The sequence below is a fragment of the Rhinopithecus bieti genome, unplaced genomic scaffold (assembly GCF_001698545.2).
Source record: "Rhinopithecus bieti isolate Rb0 unplaced genomic scaffold, ASM169854v2 scaffold_56806, whole genome shotgun sequence".
Taxonomy (NCBI): Eukaryota; Metazoa; Chordata; class Mammalia; order Primates; family Cercopithecidae; genus Rhinopithecus; species Rhinopithecus bieti.
Genome location: NW_016823424.1, coordinates 276769 through 292513, shown reverse-complemented (window position 1 = coordinate 292513; position 15745 = coordinate 276769). Strand labels below are relative to the sequence as shown.

The 15745-nt window shown below is 48.1% G+C and overlaps 2 protein-coding genes across 13 annotated transcripts in view; one reads left to right on the top strand and one right to left on the bottom strand.

The window, feature by feature from the left end:
• Positions 1-5968, bottom strand: part of CSAD (cysteine sulfinic acid decarboxylase) — a 34872-nt gene extending 28904 nt beyond the window's left edge. For 2 of the 10 annotated variants that reach the window (XM_017861504.1, XM_017861497.1), the window contains exon 1: positions 5830-5966. In XM_017861504.1, the coding sequence (XP_017716993.1) occupies positions 5830-5886 (57 nt within the window). In that variant the 5' untranslated portion in view covers positions 5887-5966. The other 8 variants (XM_017861496.1, XM_017861498.1, XM_017861505.1 and 5 more) reach the window with 7 other exon arrangements.
• Positions 5302-15333, top strand: ZNF740 (zinc finger protein 740). Of its 3 annotated transcripts, XR_001883222.1 has the most exons (8): positions 5302-5439; positions 6281-6596; positions 9396-9545; positions 9891-9980; positions 10458-10581; positions 10894-11012; positions 12003-12266; positions 13040-15333. XR_001883222.1 is itself a non-coding variant. In XM_017861508.1 (7 exons), exons 2-7 carry the CDS (start codon positions 6588-6590, stop codon positions 12090-12092), a joined length of 582 nt encoding a protein of 193 aa, XP_017716997.1. In that variant the 5' UTR covers positions 5302-5439; positions 6281-6587; the 3' UTR covers positions 12093-15333. The 3 variants fall into 3 exon arrangements, 2 of the variants coding, with proteins under 2 accessions (XP_017716997.1, XP_017716998.1); XM_017861508.1 differs by having other exon boundaries at positions 12003-15333; XM_017861509.1 differs by having other exon boundaries at positions 5347-5439; positions 6281-6795; positions 12003-15333.
• Positions 15334-15745: the final 412 nt, after the last annotated feature.

Below are 15745 nucleotides of genomic sequence, written 5' to 3'. Positions count from 1 at the left end.
GCTCACATTTGTAATCCCAGCACTTTGGGAGGCTGAGACGGGCGGACCACGAGGTCAGGAGATCGAGACCATCCTGGCTAACACGGTGAAACCCCGTCTCCACTAAAAATACAAAAAAATCAGCTGGGCATGGGGGCGGGCGCCTGTCCCAGCTACTCGGGAGGCTGAGGTAGGAGAATGGCGTGAACCTGGGAGGTGGAGCTTGCAGTGAGCCAAGATCACGCCACTGCACTCCAGCCTGGGCGACAGAGCGAGACTCCGTCTCAAAAAAAAAAAAATAAAAAATCATTATTTCAGAGATTAGGTTTTGCAGTATCACCCAGGCTGAAGTGCAGTAGCACAATCATGGCTTACTGCAGCCTCAAACTCTTGGGCTCAAACAATTCTCCCACCTCAGCCTCCTGAGTAGCTAGGACTACAGGCACGTGCCACCACGCCAGGTTAATTTTTTAATTTTTTGTAAACAGGGTCTCACTATGTTGCCCGGGCTGGTCTTAAACTCCTGGCTTCAAGCAATCCTCCCACCTCAGCCTCCCAAAGCACTGGGATTACAGGTGTGCGCTACCTCGCCTGGCCAAAATACAATGTTTTTATTGTGAATTGGATTATTTATTCTATGGTATTTTAGTGTTGGTTATATTTTATATTTTATTTATATAATTTTGTTGTTTTTTTTTTCTTTTTTTTTCCAATTTCTTTTTTTTTTTTTTTTTTGAGATGGAGTCTCGCTCTGTCCCCCGGGCTGGAGTGCAGTGGCCGGATCTCAGCTCACTGCAAGCTCCGCCTCCCGGGTTTACGCCATTCTCTGCCTCAGCCTCCCGAGTAGCTGGGACTACAGGTGCGCACCACCTCGCCCGGCTAGTTTTTTGTTTTTTTTTTAGTAGAGACGGGGTTTCACCATGTTAGCCAGGATGGTCTCGATCTCCTGACCTCGTGATCCGCCCGTCTCAGCCTCCCAAAGTGCTGGGATTACAGGCTTGAGCCACCGCGCCCCGCCAATTTTTGTTTGTTAATCTGACATCTGGTCATGTTGCTGAACTCCACAGTTTTGATACATTGTCAATCGTTTCTCTTTGTAAGATGAATATATAGGAAACCAAGGAGGCTTTAGGGTGACCAGCTCTCCTAAAATATTAGTTTTAATAGTAAACATCCCTGACTTGTTCCTATCAAAGATAGTAATGTTGCAAATATTTTCCATAAAGCATGACTTTGTCTCAAAAGCTGAAAGATAAGTGAAAAACAAAGAGAAAATATTTTATATGCAGATGACAAAGAATAGCTATTAACCACAACACGGACGGGATTTCTACCATCAATAAGAAATATACAAATGATCTACCTTTTTTTAATGGGCAAAGGATATGAACAGACAGTTTACAAAAACAATTAAAATGGTCAAAAAGCAATACAATAGTCCTACCTATTTGGAAGGCTGAAGTGGGAGGATCACTTGAGCCCACAAGTTGGAAACCAGCCTAAGGCACTTGGAAACCAGCCTAAGGCAACAAAGCGTGGAGGCCCATCTCTTTCTTTATTTATTTGTTGAGACAGAGTTTCACTCTTGTTGCCCAGGCTGGAGTGCAATGGCATGATATCGGCTCACCGCAACCTCTGCCTCCTGGGTTCAAGTGATTCTCCTGCCTCAGCCTCCTGGTAGCTGGGATTACAGGCACGCACCACCATGCCCGGCTAATCTTTTTTGTATTTTTAGTAGAGATGGGGTTACTCCATGTTGGCCAGGCTGGTCTCAAACTCCCAGCCTCAGGTGATCTGCCTACCTCGGCCTCCCAAAGTGCTGGGATTATAGGCATGAGCCACCATGCCCACCCAGAGACCCATCTCTTTAAAAAAAAAAAAAAAAAAAAAAAGGAATGAGAGAGAATGTTAACTTCACTATTAATGACATGAAAATTTAAACAATTAAATACTATTTTTCACCTATTAGCTGGGTAACTGCATAAGAAAATTCATAGCATACCCTAAACATTGCCAAAGCTGTGGGAATAGGGAACATTCACACACAGTTCTGAGTAAGCATGGGAGTTGTTACAAATTTTTACAATTAATTTTCACAGAATCTATTAAAATTTACATATTCGGCCAGGCATGGTGGCTCAATCCTGTAATCCTAGCACTCTAGGAGGCCGAGGCCAGTGGAGAGCTTGAGCCCAGGAATTTGAGACAAGCCTGGGCAACATGGCAAAACCCTGTCTTTACAAAAAAAAAAAAAAAAAAACTACAAAATTAGCCAGGCATAGTTGCCCACGTCTGTAGTCCCAGCTACTTGGGAGGCTAAGGTGGGAGGATTCTATGAGCCCAGGAGGTTGAGGCTGCAGTGTGCCCTGATCGCACCCCTGCACTCCAGCCTGGGCGACAGACCAAGACCGTATCTTTAAACAAAATGAAAACAGAGTCGGGCATGGTGGCTCACACCTGTAATCCCAGCACTTTAGGAGGCCAAGGTGGGTAGATCACCTGAGGTCAGGCATTCAAGACCAGCCTGACCAACATGGTGAAACTCCCTCTCTACTAAAAAATACAAAAAAATTAGCTGGGTGTGATGGCGGGCACCTGTAATCCCAGCTACTCGGGAGGCTGAGGCAGAATTGCTTGAACCTGGGAGGCGGAGGTTGCAGTGAGCCAAGATTGTGCCATTGCACTCTACCCTGGGCGACAGAGTGAGACTCCATCTTAAACAAATAAATAAATAAATAAAAACACACATAAAATTTAAAAAATTTTATCCCATCTACAAATCCTTATAAATGCAAAAGGTAACTTTTTTTTTTTTTTTTTTTTTTTTTTTTTTTTTTTTGAGACAGGCTGGAGTGCAATAGCATGATCTCGGCTCACCACAACCCTTGCCTCCCGGGTTCAAGCGATTCTCCTGACTCAGCCTCTCGAGTAGCTGGGATTACAGGCATGTGCAACCACGCCCGGCTAATTTTGTATTTTTAAAAGAGACATGGTTTCTCCATGTTGGTCAAGCTGGTCTCGAACTCCCGACCTCAGGTGATCTGCCCACCTCAGCCTCCCAAAGTTCTGGGATTACAGGCGTGAGCCACCGTGCCCGGGGCAAAAAGATAACTATTTAAGGATGTTCATTATTGTATTGTTTACAAAGAAAAAAATCTGAAACCTTAATGTTCATCAAGATGGAACTAGACAAGGCACATAAATAAACTGGAATACTGTGCAACAATTTTTTAAATGTTGGCTGACTTAGACGTCTAAAATACACTGTATGGCGCATTACAGGTGCTCAATAAATACTGGATGAAAAGATTTTTGTATGAACACAGAAAAAAGCCTAAAAGCATATACAACAAACTGGTAAGAATGATTTCCTTCAGGAGCATAGGATAAATAGAGGAGGAGAATAACCATCGTGTGTCTTTTATACTCTTGCATTGTGTCGATTTGTAAAATAAGTAGGAGCTAATTTTTTTTTTTTTTTTTTTTTTTTTTTTTTTGGTGAGACGGAGATTTACTCTTGTTGCCCAGGCTGGAGTGCAATGGCCTGATCTCGGCTCATCCCATCCTCCTCCTCCTCCCAGGTTCAAGCGATTTTCCTGCCTCAGCCTCCCGAGTAGCTGGGATTACAGGCATGTGCCACCACACCTGGCTAATTTTGTATTTTTTTTTTTTTAGTAGAGACGGGGTTTCACCATGTTGCCCAGGCTGATCTCCAACTCCTGACCTCAAGTGATCCACCCGCCTCGGCCTCCCAAAGTGCTGGGATTACAGGCGTGAGCCACTGCGCCCCGGCCTTGAGCTAATTTTTTAAAAAGATTTTTTAAAAACACATTCCTGGTGATGTTTATCTTTCTTTCTCTATTTTGTCTCTATTTTAGAATGATCCTAAAACACAAAAAAAGTACTTTCAATGGCCCAAATCATGGAGTGGCTCAGGGAAATGAAATCTGCCTAAAATAAATAAATAATAAATAAAAAGTTGAGAATCCTTGTCTTTTTTCCATCACAAAGAGTTTTTTTTTTTCCTTATTTTGGCATCACCATTACTTCTCCTAAAGTCATGACATAATATCACCTACAGCAAAAATGAGGACTTAAGTGGAATTGACATCTCCTTCCATCGAGCGCATTTGCAGTCCATCTTCAGCAGGACCTCTCTCTCTCTCTCTTTTTTTTTTTTTTTTTTTTTGAGACGGAGTCTCGCTCTGTCGCCCAGACTGGAGTGCGGTGGCACGATCTCGGTTCACTGCAAGCTCCACCTCCCAGGTTCACGCCATTCTCCTGCCTCAGCTCCCGAGTAGCTGGGACTACAGGCGCCTGCCACCGCGCCCGGCTAATTTTTTGTATTTTTTTTTTATTAGAGACGGAGTTTCACCGTGTTAGCCAGGATGGTCTCGATCTCCTGACCTCGTGATCCGCCCGCCTCGGCCTCCCAAAGTGCTGGGATTGAGCCACCGCGCCCGGCTAGCAGGACCTCTCTCTAATGGCTAAGGCTAGGCAGAAGAATTTGAAGACAGTCTGGTTTCCATTTTCCTAATGCAGCCTGGCCCAGGAGCCAGGTCTCCCATAAGACTAGTCTACTGGGAAGTCTGGGTCTTTTCCACGTGTGGAGGCTAGTGTTCGATGCTGGACGGCCTGGAATAAAGGGGGAAGGTGAGAAGGTAACCAGGCTGGCCTCGGGATTCGCAGACCATGGCTGGGGCTTTGACTTCTGCAGGGAGGTGAGCAGTGTGGTCTCGGGCTACTCAAGGAACGCTTCTGCGAGAACACTGCTTGAGCGCACAAGGCAAGAGTGTGCAAAGAAAAGTTAACGCCTCTCCCAGCTGACCCCAAAATCTACTGATCTGGGCTTGATAGAAAAAGTTCGGAGAACCACCACCTCGTACGAGTTACGTGAAAAGGCTGGGTACGAACTACTTTGGTTCTACTTGGGGCGCCGGCTCAGAGAGATGAGGAAGAGATGTCTTCCTCGTCCGCGAGGAAGACAGAGTGACGACGATTTTTCAAGGAGTCTGAACCAGCTCACCCACCAAACCCTCTTCCCATCGAGCACCCAGCGCACAATTATTGCAGGTCCGAGGCTCCTACCCTCAGTCTCGATGGCGACCGGGGCGCGCCCCGGCCACGGCGCACGCGCGGGCCTCAGCGCCCCCTCCTCCAGGCCATCCGCGCACGGCACCGCCCACTCACCAACTGCACCTCTCCGTGCGTCCCCAACCTCACCCGCTCTGAGGCTGCCCCCGCTCGTCTAGCTGCCGAGCCCGGAAGTGGATGCGGCAGCTCGGCGGAGAGGACGAGGGGGAGGGGGAAGTGCTTCCGGGGAAACGGGCCGGGGTTGGTGTTTGTAAACTTGCCTCGGTCCCGGTGGGGGCAGCCGCGGCTGCGGCGTTGGCAGGGTGTGCTGGGGCCTGGGGGAGGCGCCGCGCGGCCGGGGAGCCAGCGGGAGGCCGCGCCTGGCAGGTAGGAGCACGCCCCAGAGAGCGCAGCGTCGTCCGTACAGACGGCAGCGCTTCAGTAGCTCGCAAGCCGTGGGGCGCCGCGCGGGAAGGGGGAGGGGAGGGGAGGAGGGGCGCGTGGCGAAGGGAGGGGGCTCTCCGGGGAAGGGAGGGGAAAGGCCGTGCGCGCACACCGCCCCCTGCCCGCGCGTCCCGCCGCGTCCCCGCCCCGGGAGAGGGCTCGCTCGGAGGGAACGCGGGCGCGAGCACGCACCTCGCGCGCTTCTCGCCACTCTCCGGCTCTGCTCCCGGTTGGTGCAGCGGGTACAGGGGCTGGCTGGCCGGAGCGAGGTGGGCAACACGCCGCGCCGGGCTTCGCCTGCCTGCCCTTCACCTCCTCAGCAAGTTTCCTTACCTTCGGGCGGACGCAGAGAACGCGCACGTGTGGGCACTGCCAGTCCCGTTTCTGCATGCCACCGAAGCACCCAGCGATGGCCCTTGAGCTTTCCTCCACCCTAGTCTGGCCACCTCTGTAAAGTGCGAGCTTTTCGGGCCGGCCCATTGGGCACAAAAGCCCCAAAGGATCTCCGCCCCCTTTTTCCATTCCTGAGATGGCAAATCCAAGCAATTGCCCTTTTGGCAGAGTTCCTCCATAGGAGGCCCCAATTACTTTTGCTCCTGTTGGCTTCCCCTCCTTGCCCAGGAGACCAGTTCCTCCTATTGACCTAGAAAGAAAACTTCTTGACTCATGTCCTTGTTCTGAGCTTCACAGAGAGCGCCCAGCAAAAAAAAAAAGTTCACATCGCACGTTGTAATGGCCTGAAGGTGTTGCATTTAGCAGCCCCCTTCGTCCTTTCTGGTTTTAGGTTTCTGGAACAGATCGTGAGCTTCATCGAGAGAATTCAACTGGAAAACCAAGACTGGTAGACGCTCTTTTTCTTCAGACAATAGGCAGGAGCCAGGCAGAGTCCAGGGATTCTTGGAACACCTATCTTTTCTTTGGAGGACACTAAGTTCTATTTGAAGACAAAGTTCAATATGGCAACAGGACTGATGGGACACGAAGGAGTCGTTACCGCGGTTTGGTGACAGTTGTTCAAAACTACAGTGTCTTAAGGAAAGGTGGACCAAGGAACTCCTGAACTTTTGGGTTGCATTAAGTGAAAAATCAGCATGGCTCAGGTAAAAAAGCTCTAGAGTCCTCCTCCAAGATCACTGGGAAGCCTGTTTGCAGTTTCACTCTTGAATGCTGCTCTAGTCAACATATTGACCAACCCCAGTGATCCAAGCTCTGTATTAAGCACCAGGGGGAGATCTAGAGGAAGGAAAGGAGACAGGCCACAGCCCCTGCCTTCAGGGAGCTTCCAGTCAAATGAAGGAGGTAGGCTATCCTGCATCACAGGCACTGATGGGACATTTGCAAAGCAACGTGTACTCAGTTTACTTTTGGTACATTAAGTGCTGAGGGGTGTAAGGGAGTGAATAGTATGGTGAATGCTTCATTTGTTTTTTTTCAACAGGAATTTATTGAGTTGCATGCAAGGCATTGTGCTGGGACTACAAAGATGAATAAGATTGTCCTTGTCCCCAGTGAGCTTCCAGGCTAGTTGGGGTCGGGAGAGGGATGGAAAGACATTTATTTTTATATTCACAATGCCTTGTATAGTGGCTAGCTAGTAGTAGAGACTCTGAATGTGTTGATTGAGAAATGTGCAATAATAGGGGTATGTACATAGGAGAGAACAGTACTTCTGCTTGGATAGAAAAGAAGATAAAGGTTGACAGATAGAAGGGCGTTTGGACAAAAGGAACAGCGTGGGCAGGAGCTTAGAGTCATGGGAAAACGTGATGAGGTTCTGGGTACTGCAGGTAGTTTGGTGGTTACAGACTAAGGGATTTAAATGGGGATGGTTATGGAGGTAGCGTTGACACTGATAGGTGAGGAAGTTGTTCCCTGCAGTAAGCAGAGTGTAACCCAAAGGCCTTTTATGCCTTGCTAAGTTAAGCAGCAGAGTAGCAGCAGAGCAGTGTATGTAGGAGGGCATTATCATTGTGGAGGTAGAGAATGGATTGGAGAGACAGAATGAGCAGATAGGCTGTTGTAGTCATCTGAGTAGAATAGCTGTGTGTGCACATCTCCAGAGCTTCTCCCAAGCTTTCTTCTAGGGAACCTTCCCTACCAGTCTCACCAGGATGGCAGTCTGATTGTAGTATAATTGGCTTTCCTCCAGCTGCTTCTGAATGCACAGCTTCCTCCTTTCCATATAGAATAGGAGCCCATCAGTTTCTTCTTCCTTTGTCTTTTGCAACCCACTTCTCAGAATTGTATTCACTCTTCTGAGAAGGCCGCCTTCCACTAAGGACTCAACTTTGTGCTGGACACTGCTAAGCATTTTACATCTTAGTTTACTTTTCATCAACCGTGTAAGGATAAGCATTATGACAGGCATTTTTCATGTAAGTAAACTAAGGCTTGCAAAGGTGAATAACTTGCCTGAGACTATACAGTGCAAACAGCTGAGCTAAGATTTTAACTCTGGATCTTTCACTACAAAGTCCTAGAAGTTGGAGGGAGGGGTCCCAGAATATACTGATCATCCAAAAGGAATTTCTTCATAAATTTGGGTGTTTGCTGACCAACAATTTCTTAAAAGTTTTTTTTCAGTAAGAAAAGTATTTTCTTTCATGCTGGCTAACCGAAGTCAGCCTGAAGAATGTAGCAGTGGAATGAGGAAATGTACTTAAACATACCTTACTTAAGTAATTTTTTAAACTCTGTGTGGAGCAAGGAATGTGAAAAAATGTGATCATACATGCACACATATAAATGGCCTAAAAGGTCGAGAGAAATACTCAAAAAAGCCTTCCAAGTGGTTTAATTTTTCTATCAGTTGCAATTGGTAATACTTAAGGAGTTTAAAATCTAAAGGGAGAAATAGCCTGTAATCCCAGGACTTTAGGAGGCTGAGGCTGGAGGATTGCTTAAGCTCAGGAGTTCCACACCAGCCTAGGCAACATGGTGAAACCCTGTCTCTGTAAATGCAAAAAAAAAGAGCCGGGCGTGGTGGTGTTCTGAAGTCCCAGTTATGAGATAGAGGTGGAAGGATCGCTTAAGCCAGGGAGGTCAAGACTGCAGTGAGCCGAGATCGTGCCACTGCACTCCAGCGTGGGCGACAGAGTGGCACCCTGTCTCAACCAACAAACAAGTGAAACCAATAGAAAATACAGTTGCCACCAGTAAGGTCTGCCAATCAAAAGTGGGCTCTGAAGCTAATTTTTTTTTTTTTTTTTTTTTTGAGACAGAGGGAGTCTCGCTCTGTCGCCCAGGCTGGAGTGCAGTGGCGTGATTTCAGCTCACTGCAGCCTCCGCCTCCCGGGTCAAGCAATTCTTCTGCCTCAGCCTCCCAAATAGCTGGGACTGCAGGTGCGTGCCACCACATCTGGCTAATTCTTCTATTTTTGGTAGAGACGGGGTTTCACCTATTGTCCAGGCTTGTCTCGAACTCCTGACTTTGTGATCCGCCCGCCTTGTTCTCCCAAAGTGCTGGGGTTATAGGTGTGAGCCACCGTGCCTGGCCCAACTGAGGGCTGTTGAGAGGAAGGAGGAAGGTCCTGAAGGAATCTCCCATGTCAGTGGGTTAGCAAGATGGAACCTCATACCCACTCACAGTTAAGGTCTAGAAATACCTTCAAAGAAATATGTAGTCACACACACTGCCTAGTTCTGATGACAAAGGTGTCGGTAATACTTGATTATTTACTTGGTCTGTATTTAAATGCTGAGAGATGACAAGATAAGTCGTTCCTGGTGAGATGAGTTAGGGAGGACTCTTGAAGGAAGCAAGGCTTTGGCAGTGAGGAGGGACATTCCCTGGAGCGAAGCAGTTTGTAGCTGGGTGTAAAAGGTAGTTCTATAGAGGATGGCAGTCTTTTTGCCCTGCCCTGCCAGATGACCTGACACCTCATCTCCTTTCAACTTAGGCAAGTCTCCTGGCTTGTGAAGGCCTAGCAGGTGTGAGTTTGGTTCCCACTGCAGCCAGCAAGAAGATGATGCTGAGCCAGATTGCCGGCAAGCAGGCCGAGAATGGCGAGCGGGCAGGTAGCCCTGATGTGCTGAGGTGCTCGAGTCAGGTACAGCGCTTGAGTCCATTGTGGCACCTGGGGATTGGGTGGCCCGAGCTCTCGGCCAGGAGATACCAAGCTCTGATTCCTTGATGCTTCCGCATAGGGAAGTGGGGCAAGGGGATCCAGCTGGGGAATGGATGAACATTGGTATTTCAGAAAGCTAAGGAAGGTCTTTTGTGTACCTTCAACTCTTTAAGACCAGGTGATTGGAGAAGAAATAGTTGTATACTTCCTCTAAGCTTTCGGAGCAGGTGGTTTACTCTCATTTATGAATTTTGTCTGAGAGCTGCATTGGGTCTCATCTCATCTTCTGATATGGGCTGTGAGTTTAGATTTGATTTGTCTTCAAAGGGTCACCGAAAAGACAGTGATAAGTCCCGGAGCCGCAAAGATGATGACAGCTTGTCTGAGCCCTCTCATTCAAAAAAGACTGTTAAAAAGGCAGGTAATGGGGTGGTCCCCCAAACTCATACAGTTTGGTAATGGGGTAATATTCGTCCTTCTTCCCTCTACCATGTAATCTGGAGCTTTCTCTAGATGCTTTGATCTCTGATAGCCAGTGAGTGAGTCGCCCAGATTTCATCTAGAGACTACCTTGGTAGTTGATCTCTAGCCTTGCGGGAACAGTAGTAGTACGGGTTGGGGAGCATGAGATCCCAGGTCCCGTGGCATGGGGGCAAGCAGGCTCCAGCTCAAGTCATACTCAGACTGCTGGGTTTGACAGGATAGACAGCTTACCCACTCCACCTCCTTCCCCAAAGGGTCTCTTACCTCCATGGAGTACAGGAGATGGCAGCACCTTTAGACAGCATCAGAGAGGTTCCTTTCTTCAGCAGCTGGAAGTGGACCCAGAGTAGAACAGTCTCTCCAGGAAGAGGGCAGTGGTGGCCTCATGACATGCCTGATTATTGCCCCCAGGTGGTGGTAGTGGAACAAAATGGTTCTTTTCAAGTAAAGATTCCCAAAAATTTTGTTTGTGAACACTGCTTTGGAGCCTTTCGGAGCAGTTACCACCTAAAGAGGCACATCCTTATTCACACTGGTAAGTGTCTTGCTTATATTCAAAAGAGGGAGAATAGTCTATTGCTTGTATTCCATGTCTGTTTGTGGCTCTAGTTGGGTTTATTTTAATGGGTATTAGAAATGAAGGAAGAAGATAAGTCAGTGAAGCAGAGAGATTGCATGGCTTTGTATCTGTTGTCACTGAGACCAGCAACTTTGGGGACCCCTCCCCATTTATGATCACTTAGGTGTCTACATATTACTAATAGCTAAAGTTTCTGAGAAAATAACTGGAATGAGGTCCCTACCATACATACCTCCCCACATTCACTTCTCTCTCCACTTGGGCCAGGTGAGAAGCCATTTGAGTGTGATATATGTGATATGCGTTTCATCCAGAAGTACCACCTGGAACGCCACAAGCGTGTGCACAGTGGTGAAAAGCCTTACCAGTGTGAACGGTGTCATCAGGTAAGGCTCATCCCTGCTGCAATCCCCCACACACTTTTCCTTCCCCAAGAATCAGGGCCACCCTCCCCTCCTGCCTGACAAAAGAGCCACCAGCATTGCTCATCATAATAGTTGGCACATCAGGGTGAGATGCCTTATGTCTGGCCTTACGCAGCTGATCATGGGGAGGAGCAGTTAGAACATTGTAATGATAATAATAATAGCATTTCATGATCACTTACTCTGTGCCAGGCACTGTGAGAGCATACTTTATATAGATGATTTTATTTAATCCTCACATTGACTCCCTAAGGTAGCGTATTGTCCTTATTTCACATATGGGAAAATTGAGATTCAGAGAAGTTAAGTTTCCCAAGGACACAGCAGATCACGAACAGAGCTGGGATTCAGTCCAACTTCAGAGCTCATGCACTTTGGAGGAAGAGATACAATCTTTGCCCTGGGGGTCAGTATCTGATCTGATAAGAATGTAAGAGCTGGGGCCAAAACAAGACAAGAACAAGAGATGAGAAATGATAATAGCTAACACTTCCTAGATGCATTGCTAGGTCCCAAGCTTTGCTCCGCACTCTTACATTGAATCTTCAGACACTAGAATAAAAGCTCTATGAGGGCAGAGACTTCGTTCCTCTGGTTCTCTACTCTGTATCTGCCTTGAGATAGATACTCAATAAATCTTTGATGACTAAAGCAGCTGTGCTGTGAGTAGGTACTTTTAGCCTCGCTTTACAGTTTTGCAGATGAGTGTACAGATTCTGGGCTGTTAGGTAACTTGCCCAAGGTCACACAGCTGCATAGCAATAGAGCCAAGATTCGGCCCCAGGCGCTCTGGCCCGAGAGCTTGCATTCTCCACCACCGTGTGCTCTTGCTGTCTGTGCACATGCTGAGGGGATAGAGAATGTGGTATCTGCCTCCTGTGAGAGGAATGAGTTAGCCAACAGGTAGCTGAGTTTCCCCTCTCAGGCACTTAACCCTCCCTTTCTTCTCAGTGTTTTTCTCGGACAGATCGATTACTCAGACACAAACGGATGTGCCAAGGGTGCCAGTCCAAGACTTCCGACGGGCAATTTTCTCTATAGGCGCAAGGGGCCCCCTGGTAGTGGGAGTGATCAGAAGAACCTGCCGAAGAGCACACCCCCTCTGGTCTGATGGTCCCACCAACGCCCCATGTGAACCTGTCCCACTCCTGGAGGAGTGGACCCAGGAGACCAGAAGAATGCATCAGGGGACAGTGGCCCCAGAACCTCAGCTCTGTAAATAATCTGAGACTATGAGTATCTCGGGGAAGTTCTTACAGCATTCCTGGGTAGGGGAGCTAGTCCCTGGACCCTTGGCTGAGGTCATAGGTGGGGACTCAAGGTACAGGACCAAGACTGAAGTGTGGCTCCCACAACCTTGGACTCCAGCTGGCAGCTGAAATGGAAAAGATTGGGGAAGGGGATTTGTTTGTTCTGTTCTTGTTTTTGTTTATCCAAAAGCAACTTCAGCAGGTACACTGTGGACATAGGTAATCCAGAGGTATAAGCGTCCTAGTCCAAAGTAGGGACTATAGCTGGTCCAACTCTCCCCAAAAATTGGGTTTTTAGTTGTAGCAGCTCCTCAGTGTTTCACAGTCCTGCACTTCACCTCCTTTTTGAGGAAGAATAAGATCAGGAATGGCAGCTGAACTTACTTTGGCTTCCTTATACACTGTAGGGATAAAAGGAAAAACGGGGTGGAGCAGACAAGGGCTGGATCCAAAAAGTGGATGGCACCTCTTCCTTCCTCAAGGGAAAAGGAAGAGTTGTGCCTGTGGGTGTTGTCATGGCCCATGTCACATTGGCACCTGATGGCATCAGCTCATGTGCCTTTAGGAGGAAACTTGGGTGAGAGTGGCCCGTGAAGCCCTTTTCTTCTTTTTTTGGGGAGTCGGTCTTGGAGATGGTTTGTGGCTACCTCGCTGCCATTGACTCCTAAAGTGAGACAGATGTGTTGAGCAAGGAGTCATGGATGTCAAAGTGGGTTCTCTCTCCTTGTGCCCTCTTAGGAACAACCCAAGACTGGTCCCAAGTTGGCTAACAGCTGCTCAAGAAACAAAGGAATCTGGGGTCTTCTGACATGCCTGTTGAGCAGTAGGAGCTGTTCTCCCTCCCCAAGTCCTATCACTGTATTCAGGTAGAGGAGATTGGGAGGGGTCTGTCCTTTGGTCCCAAAAAAACAAGATCTCAGCTTCCTTCCTAATGGCCATCCCTACCCAACAGTGTGGGGGATAGGGGTGGGGGTGCTGCAGAGAAAAGACTAAAGAAACCTAATGTAGATTCCATTCTTAACCATACTCTTTGCTCCTCTCTGCTCCAATACCACCACCTTGTCCACTCCCAAAAAAGTAATCAGGGGTGTGTGTGTGGATGTGTGTGTATGAGATATGAGTGCATGTATTTGTATGCTTGCAAGAGATGGCATAGTAATGAGCCAAACCTTTCTCTGGCCCTCACCTTCGGGGAGGATGAGTGGAAAATAGCCTCCTCTTGCCCTAACATGAAGGGTGCTTGAGGTCTCAGCAGGAGCTGAAGAACACAATTTAGGGAACAGAAGGGCTTTTGTTTTGGAGGGTTTTTTGTTTTTGTTTTTGTTTTTGTTTTAGATGAATTCAACAGCCTGGTGGTTAGGGTGTTTCTAACCCAAGCCAGGGCTTGTGAACATAAATTTTCTAAGGTGAAATACACCTTTTCTTTCTGCTAAAGAAAGAATCCTTATGGGAAGTTCTGGGGTTTGGTTGACCCCCACTGTAACCTGACCTGCCCTGTAGCGGGTAAGGGAACTGTCTTAGTAATCATGGAGACTGGGTGAACCTGAGTACCAAGCTGTCAGTAGGGTCTTTTTTTCCCAGAAAACATAAAGAATGGGATAGCAGCAATGATTCCTGGCTGTTACCTATTCTGGAGAGGTGGGGTTGGGGAGGGGGTTGTCCATACCTCTGTGGTATGAGTATTTCAGGGAAAAAGAAAGCAGCCATGGCACCCATTCAGTTTTCCCTGACAGCATCTGAGATCCTTTTGGGGAGACACTGAGGAGTGTGTGCTGCCGTGTACTCATTGCTTTATGTTGACACTCCCATTTGATGTGGTCCAGAACTTAGACCTCAGTCCTTGGATCAGCCCTGTGGTCCCTGCAAGCAGGGACATCTTTCTGCATGTGAGCCAGCCCCCTTCCTGTTCAAGGGTTCTGCTGGAGCTGGGGTTTTCGTCCTTCTCTTCTGGGATGATTCACCCCACATCTTCCAGCACCCTGTAAACCATTTTAAAATGTTTAGAAAACTATCCTCCCAAAAATGCTTTTGAAAATGAGAGGCCTTTCTCCCTGCCACTTACAGCTAATCTGTTTGGGATAGGGGTGTATGTGGAGAGACTCACATGAGTGACCTATGCCCCATGTGTACTAATGTGTGTACTGGGTCAGAAGGTGCCCTGGGTTCCCACAGACCTTGGTTTCCTGCCTGGATGGGTAGGAGCGAGGGAACTTCAGAGAGTATGTGCAGAACAGCCGTAGCAGAGCCACCCCTGCCAAGGACCCAGTGAGGGAAACTCAGGAGCAGGTGGTTGGTTCAGTTCCCGCGCCGATATCTGGGGCAATGGATGTGTGAGAAGAGAGAAGCAAAGCAGTGAAAGGAGTGATTCAGCATCCAGAGGGCCTGGGAGTCCCACAGATACCCCAGGGAAGCCACTGACTCAGACCGCTGCAGAGGCTCCTGGGCCCAATGCCCCACCCCTGCTGGCCAGCATGGGGCCTAGCACTGGAAGATGCCTCAGGTGTGTTTGGAGTAGGGAAGACGGAAATAGGGCAGGCTCTCAGAGACCAGGACGGAGAGTCAGGGAACCTGGGAAAGAGTAGTGCCAGTTCCGGGTAGGCTGCTGCACCACGCCCTACCAGCCCAGGCTATAAAGAGTCTGCTTTGCCCCAAGTCTTTTCCGTCCACCCCCAACAGCCCCGTCATTACTTAGCTACTGATCGCGCCCATGGCTTGACATTGGAGGGTTATATTCGTGGAGTCTGCCACAGCTTCTAACCCTCTCCCCAGATGCCCTTTGCCTCTGCTGTGGCCCTGGGGTTTTATCAACTGTCCCCTTCCTATCCTCCTCTCCACCCTCTTTTTTTTTTTTTTTTTTTTAATAATATACTTATTTTGCTATGGGGAGGGGAATATCAAATGGACAAGATCACTTTTAAATGGTAGTTTTATAAGATGTTATAAACTTGTATCTTTTTACCATTAAAGTGCAGTGTATGTTCCTTCGTGATATATTTAGGATATTTAAATAAAAGGAAAATGGGGCTTTTCTACTATCTCCTCTTTGGGGAAGCTTTTTCATACTGGTTTTAGTTGTTTTCCTTCCTTTTTTCTCCCTGTATAATCACTCCACAACTTCCAGCACCCTATAAGCCATTTTAAAACCCCTTCTCCACAGAGGAGCAAACAAGTAGCAGCAAAAACAGGGCATCAGTTCTCTGAGCAAGAGGAAAAAAGCACACGCAGCAGAATGGAAGGGGGTTAGACACCAACAGATGCAGTGTCTCTTGTCTGGGACCCACCTGCATTCGCAGAGGCCCTCTCCAGACCTGGCTTCCGGGGTCCCAGGGCACACCTTGGGAGTCTCCTGCACATTCGCGCTTGGGCACCTCTCCCTGCCCTCAGGTGGCAAGAGGAAGATAGACAAGAACTTTCCCGAGGCCCAGGCTATAAACAGCCTGTTTT

What these genes read in the sequence shown, in the direction of transcription:
- ZNF740 (XM_017861508.1), top strand. An exon ending in CAAAAAAGACTGTTAAAAAG is followed by an intron (nt 9,981 to 10,457) that starts GCAGGTAATGGG and finishes TATTGCCCCCAG; the next exon opens with GTGGTGGTAGTGGAACAAAA. An exon ending in GCACATCCTTATTCACACTG is followed by an intron (nt 10,582 to 10,893) that starts GTAAGTGTCTTG and finishes CACTTGGGCCAG; the next exon opens with GTGAGAAGCCATTTGAGTGT.